We start from the raw sequence: 9,156 nt of genomic DNA on the forward strand, positions 1-9,156 counted from the left end.
TTTGTTAGGAACGATTAAGCAGATGGCAGGAAAGAGAGGAGCCAGAGATCTCAGCAGATCAGATCAGATCAGACTTTAATTTTGACTTTCGGTGGATTTGCGATGACTGTGAATCTAGAGCAAGCAAGAGGAACACCCCATCTTTACCTTATCCCTATTCTCCCTTCCCGCCTCATCTCCCCCACCCCTTCATCCTACGGACTTTGCTTAGAGTTTGCTTGCGGTCTCGGTGAGGTGTTGCCTGAAGAATTTCTGGATCTCTCCCCAGGAGTGCTCCTGGGCTGCAGCATGTGCCACAGGATCCCCTCCCCAGAGTAAGACCCTGGAAAGGACTGAGTTCCAGGAGGCAAAGCACAAGGGAGCGTAGGGCGGCTCGATGAGGTGGCCGGCCCCAGGGTAGAGTAGCATCCTTCCATTGCTCTTCCCGTGGCTCTTCAGCCGATCCATGGCCTGCTCCGCATACGCTCTACTCTCGAGGCATTGGTCATTCTCTCCTACGATAAAGAGGATCCATCCTCGGGCATTTTCCACTGGAAGCAAGCTCTGTGGGTTCATGTCTTTCCGGGGGTCTCCTCTAATGTGGCGCAGGGACACAGCCCCAGAGACATGGACCTGCATGCATTCCATACCCAAGGGCGTGGGTGCCACAACCAGATCCCGGTACTTGAGTGGCATGTCACAGACCGCGCTGTGCCCATTGATGCAGATCGTAGCCACGACCTGCTTCAGGTAGCAGGCCATGGCCAACGCGATCTCTGCGCCTTTACTCACGGAGATCACTCCAATGCCTGCCCTCTGGATCTGAAGCACAAAACAGAGGGAACCGTTATGCGCCGTACTCTGAGCAGCTGCTGTTCTGAAGACCAGTAACCTGGCATTAATCAACCCAACAATTACAGAACCAAAGACAAAAATAATAACAATTACAAAGAATGTCAATGTGCATATGTGTGTGTGCAAATAAAGAAAGAATAACGAAATTAAAAACAAAGAACAAAACAGCGAAGTTTTTAGTCTCAGGTTTACCTACTTGCCTCCTCTAAACATCTACAGGGTTGTTTTAAAGATCAAATGAAGCAATAAAAATTAAAAAACTCATCCAAAGTAGAATTCTAGCTAGAATTATGGCCCAGTGGTGTTAGGTCCCATCAGGTGAAATGGCCCCTTTCCTTTGTTCTCTCCATGTGCACCCTAGAAGTCCCCACCCAGCATCTGTAACCCAGGTAGAAGCGAGTTTTTTAGAAGAGGGAGACAGAGAAACCAAACTGCTGGCCCCCAAGCAGAGCTCACGGCAGGAGGAGAGAGATCACATAGGGGAGAGCAAGGAACTCCACAGAAGAGGGAAGAAGACTGACTGGTGAGTGGGGACAAGAAGGACAACTGGAGACACAGAAACCTGGGTTGTTTATTTTGATTGGCTCCTTTTTGTCATTATATTCATAGGAGAAAAACATTTAATTAGCACATTCTACAATCCAATCTCCCATGGTGTTTGTTTCAACCAATCTGCATGGGCCCAAGAATGTGACACTATAAAATGTGCTCAAAGAAACCTACTTGTCTACATTTGGGAGCCATCTCTGTGAAGAACAGAGGGGGACTCAGGAGAAGGACACTTTGAGGCCAGTCAAAAAGTGAGAAATCTCCACATCCACAAACAAGCTAGGCATAGTAAAGGTGTGCCTATAATACAAGAGGTATAGACAAGAGGTGTGTGGTGAGAGGCTGGCTGAGGGAAAAGAGTGCAAGAGCCTACCTGGGAAAATAAATAAATAAAGCAAAAGAAAAGGGAAGAGAGCTGAGGCACAGCACAACTATCAGAGCCCTTACCTAACAAATGTAAGGCCCTGAGTTCAAACTTTATTATCGCCTGAACAACAACAACAAAAAAGAGCAAATGAGGACACAAGGGAGGAAGAGTGATGAGTGCACTGTTGCCGTGCTGTAATACTGGGAAACTAAAATAATGGCAGGCCAAAGGGAGAGGGGTGGAAGAATGAAAGGAAGAAGAAGAGAGAATGCAGGCAAGAACTCATTGTATATGCCACAGAATTGAGAAAAATAAGGGAAGGAATGGGCCAAAGAGGGGTAAAGACATTGAAGGGATGACCAAGATCAGGATGCATTGTACACATAAACTGCTTTGCTAAGTGGCAAGGAAATTCAATTGATACCCTAAAAATTAAGAAAAGTGAGGGGAGGAGTGAGTTGAGAGGGGTGGGTGAGAACGCTAAGTGGGGTGACGTGGATCAAGACGCACTGTATTCATAAACTCCTTTGCTGAGTGGCAACTCTTGTATAATACTTAAAGATAATAAAAAATGATATTCAAAAATGAAACAAGAAAGACAGAGAGGCTAGAAGAAGGGCCATATATTGAAAATGATCTAAGAATATAACTCAAAAACTTTTAAGAGAGGTTGAGAATATGTTAGGGGAAGGAAGGTTCCAGATGGCTGAAGATAGCCAGTGAATTTAGGGAGAGTTTGTGGCAACTAAGTGCTATACAGGTGTGTCTGTTGCCTTCTTGATGGGAAAACTGAGGCATATGAAGTGGAAGACTTCCCTGCTGCCACAAGAGTATCTTGGACAGAGGTGGGAACTAAAGCTCATCTGCTCAATCTAAATTCAGTTTTAATTTTTTTTTCAATTGGCTTTCTCCCTCGGACATCATAAATAATTAAATTTGAGTTTTTAAAGAAGAAGTTGAGCTGAGCACAGGTGGCTCATGCCTGTCATCCTAGCTACTCAGGAGGCTGAGATCTGAGGATCATAGTTCTAAGTCAGCCTGTGCAGGCAAGTCTGTGAGATTCTTATCTCAACGGGGTAGAGTGCTAGCCTTGAGTGAAAGAGCTCAGAGACAGCACCCAGGCCCACTGACAATAGGAAAAAAAAAAAAAAAGCAGTCCTGCATTTTTACATTCCTTTCTCTTCCCTGGTGCTGTTAGTGGATATTTACTTTAAGCTTGGATCCATCCCTGAACTCTGAAACATTACTATAGAAGAAGATAATGGATGACCTGAGCCTCATTTCCTATACTGAGCTTGCGCCTTGTTGTTATGTCTCACAATTCTTCAGTGCAATTTACATTGGCATTACCCCAGGCAGACATAATCACTGAAGTCAAACTTCTTATTTGAATCTGTGCCTGGAATTGAAGAGCCACTTACAAATAAGTGATAAGCATTTCAAATGTAAGGAATCTTGGGGTTTGTTTTCTCTCTCTTTCTTGAAAAGAATTATCACATGAGCACCAGGTAGTGCCTTCTATGTGCCACTAAATACTAATTACTAATCAATGCAACAATCCTACCAGACACATGAAATCATTCTTAAATTCAAGCTGTGTTATGCTCAAGTCTTCACAGGTTGATAAGTGGGAGGCGACATTTGTGATTTTTGCTTCCTGTAATGTTGCAAGAGAAAACAAGTATTTTAAATACCTTGGGATGAGCCAACAGAAAGTTGGCAGCTTCCTCGAAGTACTCCAAATCTACCTCCAGTAGTTTGTCAGGAAGGTCTTCATAAGCAAAGTAGGCTAAAGCCAGCACTGCGAAGCCACGCACAGCTAAAAGACTGGCACGAAATTCAACTAGTCCCCCGAGGCCTCCAAACAAATCAATGATTCCTGGGAAAGGGCCTTCCCCTGAGCAACAGAGACAAAGAGGATGGAATCCAGCATGTAAAGATGGTTTCTAACACTTAGAAACTGCTTTATCTCCTCCATAACACTTAGAAAATACTAACTTGGGCCCACAAGCAACAAAAAGCAGGATGTGCTAGGTGCTGATGGTTCAAGTTCAAAACCAGCTCAAACAGAAAAGTTCATGAGACTATTATCTCCAATCAACCAGCAAAAAGCTAGGAGTGGAAGTGTGGCTCAGTGGTAGAGAGCCAGCCTTGAAAGAAAAGGCCAAGCAAGAATGAGAGACCCAGAGATCGAGTACCAGCATACAACACACACACACACACACACACACACACACACACACACACACACACACACACACACCCCAGATGCAAGCCTGTTTCTGTATGGGTCTCCTTTGCTCTAAGATATCCTCTTCTGTAGTCACCTTGGGTGACAACAGGTCTAATGGACAAACATCTTGTGACAAGAGTAGACACAACCTCTCCCCTGCCCAGGCCATGTTAACTTTCTTCTTGAAACCAGGCCCTAGATCAAGACTGATTATGTATACTCCCTTTCCTTATATAATCTGTAAGGCAGAGAGGGGCAGGTGGAGGTCCTGTTCTAAAATTCTTGGTAACTCATTAAGCTAAGCAAAATTGATTTCATCCATATGGACATATGCATGCATAGTTTTTTGTTGTTTTTGTTTGTTTTTTTGGCCAGTCCTGGGGGCTTGGGACTCAGGGCCTGAGCCCTGTCTCTGGCTTCTTTTTGCTCATGGCGAGCATTCTACCTCTTGAGCCACAGTGCCACTTCTGGCTTTTTCTGTTTATGTGGTGCTGAGGAATCAAACCCAGGGCTTCATACATGCTAGGCAAGCACTCGACCGCTAAGCCATATTCTCAGCCCATATGCATGCATTTTTATTTCTATGAACAATTAATTCTATAGCATTAAAGACTGGTGTAGTCTTACCTGGAGGGAGAAACAGGGCTCCACGAACTCGACCTTCTCGGATCTGCTTTCGTTCTACCCCAGGGCTTGAGAACCAACGCTGCACCATCTGGCTAGCTCTGGGCTTATCGGTGGTTGAATCATGGATGCAAATGGAATCATATAGGTCCAAAGTAAGCCAAAAGGGACTATTCATCACATCCCTCTTGAGTAGCCTCCAAAACTGCCTCTTAGGTTTCAGAGACCAGAAGAGGCCCATTGGATGGATGCCTACATAGTCACCTCCCAAAGATGGAGCTCGCTCCAGGTCTACTTGTCCAGCCTCATTAGCCCTGTAGAAGGCTCTTGACTGGAACAATTGCCCCTTTTCATCAGTCAGTGTGGCCTTGAGAGTTACCACCTGGGATGGAGGCAAGCCTGACACGTGGATGGCCACAGGCTCATCTGCCAGGGCACTTTCCGGAGTGGCGGTCAGCTGATACATGGGGACTGTGGCAAGAAGACCGTCCGACAATTCCTGTCCTGTAGTAGGAATGGAGACTGTGAGTTGGAGAGTTAAATTCTAGTGAGGGGCATTGGGTGGAGTTAAGTTAAACTTTAGGGACTTAGTACAAAGGGGAAATATTCCCAGGAGGAAAACAAGAAAAAATAAAACCCCCAGAGTATTAAAGATCATTTTACAGATGAAGAACTAGGTTCAATGGCCTGCTCACTTCTCAGGTGTTGATAGGTTCCCACTACTCTCCTTCCCTATTCACTAAAGCATTTTAATTACAGGATTAAAAGAAACTTGAGCTTTCACTCTTCAGTTGGAATAAAACCCACCCAGGTGAGCTATTTAACAGGGTGTTTGTTAGGATTCAGGGTGGATAATGCATGATAAAGGACTTTTGAGACAGCAAAACTTTCTACCATCAGGCAGGGATAAGTTACCTAACAGGTAGTCTATTATGATGGTGGTAGTTTATATTTAACATCAAATACCCACTTACTATGCTAGGTTTCTAGGTTCCTGTTATTTGTTTTCTCTTTCTCTCTGTCTCTGTCTCTGTCTCTGTGTGTGTGTGTGTGTGTGTGTGTGTGTGTGTGTGTGTGTGTGTGTGCTAGTCCTAGGGTTTGAACTCAGGACATGAACACTGTCCCTGAGCTTTTCTGCTCAAGGCTAGCACCCTATCACTAGCACCACAGCTCTAGATCAGCCTTTTTTGTTTTAGTGGCTAATTGGACTTAAGAGTCTCATAAGCTTTCTTGCCCTGGCTGACTTCAAACTACTTCAGGCTTCTGAGTAGCTAGGAGTATACAGGCATGAGCCACTAGAGTGGAGACATTCGTTTCTTTTTAAAGACCATCAACTTTATGTTCTTTTATCTACTTTTATGCTTTTCCAATATCGATAAATGCCTATGTTGTAATAAGGCCTTAATATGCATAGACAGGCCATTTCAAACTCTACTCCATTAGGAAGAAAATAATGACTTCCTCCTTTCTTGTCTTTTCTCTTCCCTTCTTTTGTACATATCTCATTCCACTGAAGGGGGAATGAAGAGCTAAAAGTAAACCCCATTTTCAGGCAGCCCCCGTTTTGTTGTCTGAGCAAACCCAAGGCAAGCTTATTAGGGCCCAGCTGGTCAAGAACTCTACCTGCCTGGAAATGCTTAACTCTAACCACCCCTAGAATGCCTTGAACCCTGAGACAATCAGATTTGTACCCGTAATCTTGCTTGCTTGAACACCTGATTGCTGTAACTTTGTTTTTTGGCCTTTATAAGCTCTGTGTAATCGCAGCTCGGGCAGGGCTGCCTTCTAACCGCCACTGTGTTGGTGGGTAGGACAAGGCCCGGGCCGCGGCCCCGCTTGAATAAAGTCTTGCCTTGCTTTTGCATTTCGGAATGTCTGAGTCTCGGTGGTCTTCTTGGTGGTGGTTTCGCGACTTGGCATAACATTTGGGGGCTCGTCCGGGATAACCCCAGAGACCCCTGAGACCCCAGACTCCGAAGGTAAGAAAACAGCCCTGTTCATTTGTCTTGTAATGTGTCTGTTTGTCTATTTTGCTTTTGCTTATTTCTTGAAGGGGTTGTCGAAGCAGACACGCTTACTCGGCAAACCTGGGGAGACTGGGGGATGCCCCAGACTCCCCACCCTTGAAGGGGGACCCCTGGAGCCCCGCTTTCAACTTGAGTACACTCCTTCTGCACCCTTGCAGGAGTTTGTGGGCCAACTTGGGAGATCTCCAGCTTTTCTTGTTCTTGTTCTTGTTCTTGTTCTCAGGCCTGTGTGTTTTCCTCCTTTTGTATTGTTATAGTTGTTTTGTTTTCTGTAGCCTTCTGGACTGAACATCTGATCAGAGCTATGGGTAACGTTCTATCATGGGAACCTCTATCTAGCCCCCTAGACTCGATCCTACTTCACTGGAGGGAGGTTAAGGAGATAGCTCAGAACCAGAGTGTGGCCCTTAAGAAGGAAAAGTGGATCACCCTGTGACTCTGGGGGACCCCCACCCAGCCTTCTTAAGAAGAAAATTATTTGGTGTGCTAAAATGTTTACTAAGACTATCAAGCCCTGGAAAATAAGGCTGGAGAATGTTAAAATCATTTGTTAAAGGTTTTGTCTTAAAATTTACGTGTTGCAGAAGTAAGATTGGCAAAAATATCTCTTGCCACTGGAAAATGTATGGCTGATGTTTATTTTGCGCGCTTTAAGATCTTTTGAATGTGTGTGTGTGTGTGTATGTGTGAGTGTGAACATGTTCAAGACTGTAGTATGATGCAAAATTAAGTTTAAGTTTAAATTCAAGTTTAAATTAAATGGTCATCAAGTTTGGGCACTACCCAATGCTTTAAAGGATTATTGCATTGTTTTAAAAATGAACTAGAGTTAAAAAAGGATTTCTCAGGGTTCTTTAATTAGTACTCAAAAAAAAAGTGGGTATCTTAATAAATTAAGGCTTGATTTAACAAAGGGCAAGCTGGCGTGAACTCATTAAGCCCTATGGAGTAGGACAGGCCAATGGAGGCCTCTCTTTTGTCTCTTTTGTTTTTAGGTGAACTTTGGAAACCTTGTGGTAAAAATGATTTGCTAAAACTGCCCCTTGAGAGGTACTAAATGATTAGAAAGTTTATTTGATGTGATTCGATTCCTATGCTATTTTTGTAAATTGGATTTTAAAGGATATATATTAAACTAATGGGGATAGAAGTAAACTCTCATTAACTCTATGTATGTAGGAAGAAATGGCAAAATGGGCTAACGTTTCTCACTAATTTATTGGAAAGCTGAATGGATAAGTATTTCTAATTCTGTAATTGTAATTCTTGCATTAAGAAAAAATTGTCATTTGAGTTCAAAGGTCTTCATGCCATGCAGTAACTGGGACTGAAAAAAAAAGGCTCTTTTGAAACAAGCAGCCCAGAGACAAAAGGTGGTACCTAGTTTCGAACACCTGTAAGCTTCAGAGTTTTTCCAATGCAGATAAAAGCTAAAGTGTTAGTGTTAAAGCAGAGGTTAGTAAAAAGGCTTTGGAAATCAAGAATACATTTATAAGAAATTTGGAAGTAAAATTGTCCTAAATGATTATTGTAAAGTGAGAAAAGGAGAAATATGGCTACCAAAATGTTTAATTGCCATTCCAGTTTCTTTGTAGGTTTTTTGTAACAGTTTCCAGCAGGCCTACAGAGAAGCACAGGTGATTCCTACAAGTTTGTCAAGATCTAATACTGGCCCTTAATAAGTTCCAGGTAAGAGCATGCTTAAAAACTACTTCTGTGTGGACCACCTTGTTGCTTTAATTGGAGTAAAGTGGCCTTTTGTAAGACTCACTGATCTGAAATCTGCAGTTCGAAGCCAGCCCAGGCAGAGAAAGGTCCCTGTGAGAGATTTGTCTCTAATCAGCCAGCAGAGTGCTGGGAACAGAGTTGTGTGGAGCTCAAAAGTGGTAGGGTGCTAGTCTTGAGCTGGAGAGCTGAGGGACAGCACTCAGGCCCTGAGTACAAGTCCAGTGAAAAGTCACTCCTCCTGGGACAAAAGTGATGGAGCATCCAGAGGCAGTAAGCCACTGCTTGGATGGCAGAGATGGTGTCAGATCCTAGAGTCACTCCTGTTTGGCCTTTCAAAAGTTAATCAACTGTGATATAACAATTGTCTCCATAACATGGAGTTCATTTCACTTAGCATCATCGTATGTGTTCATAAGGGTATAGCTATTGGGCCTTGTGATGCTCTGGTATGACTTGCCTAAACCTGTACTAATTATTCCCAATAAGGGAGACCATAGAGTTCATGTTTCTTTGGGTCTGGCTCACTTCACTTAGTATAATTTTTTCCAAGTCTTTCCATTTCCTTACAAATGGGACAATGTCATTCTTTCTGATAGAGGCATAAAATTCCAGTTGTAACTACTTTCAACATCCCATGTGTATCTGTAGCTTCTATTATTGATGATGTTCTTGTATCACCTTCCTGTGGTTGTACCTAAACTATCTCTGTAATCTTATCTGAGTATATTGGAAACCGTGTATACTGGTATTGGAACTAGAAATTGAAAGGGAATACCAAAATTGAGGGACATAGG

General features: G+C 43.4%; 1 protein-coding gene across 1 annotated transcript; it reads right to left on the reverse strand.

Moving 5' to 3' along the window:
* Nucleotides 1–203: 203 nt before the first annotated feature.
* Nucleotides 204–5,073, reverse strand: LOC125356113 (acyl-coenzyme A amino acid N-acyltransferase 2-like). The gene is made up of 3 exons (XM_048352452.1): nucleotides 4,611–5,073; nucleotides 3,445–3,647; nucleotides 204–801 (listed from the first exon to the last, which is right to left on the reverse strand). The coding sequence occupies exons 1-3, from the start codon at nucleotides 5,071–5,073 to the stop codon at nucleotides 208–210; spliced, it is 1,260 nt and encodes a 419-aa protein (XP_048208409.1). The 3' UTR covers nucleotides 204–207.
* Nucleotides 5,074–9,156: the final 4,083 nt, after the last annotated feature.

Source organism: Perognathus longimembris, chromosome 1, assembly GCF_023159225.1.
Source record: "Perognathus longimembris pacificus isolate PPM17 chromosome 1, ASM2315922v1, whole genome shotgun sequence".
NCBI classification, from domain to species: Eukaryota; Metazoa; Chordata; class Mammalia; order Rodentia; family Heteromyidae; genus Perognathus; species Perognathus longimembris.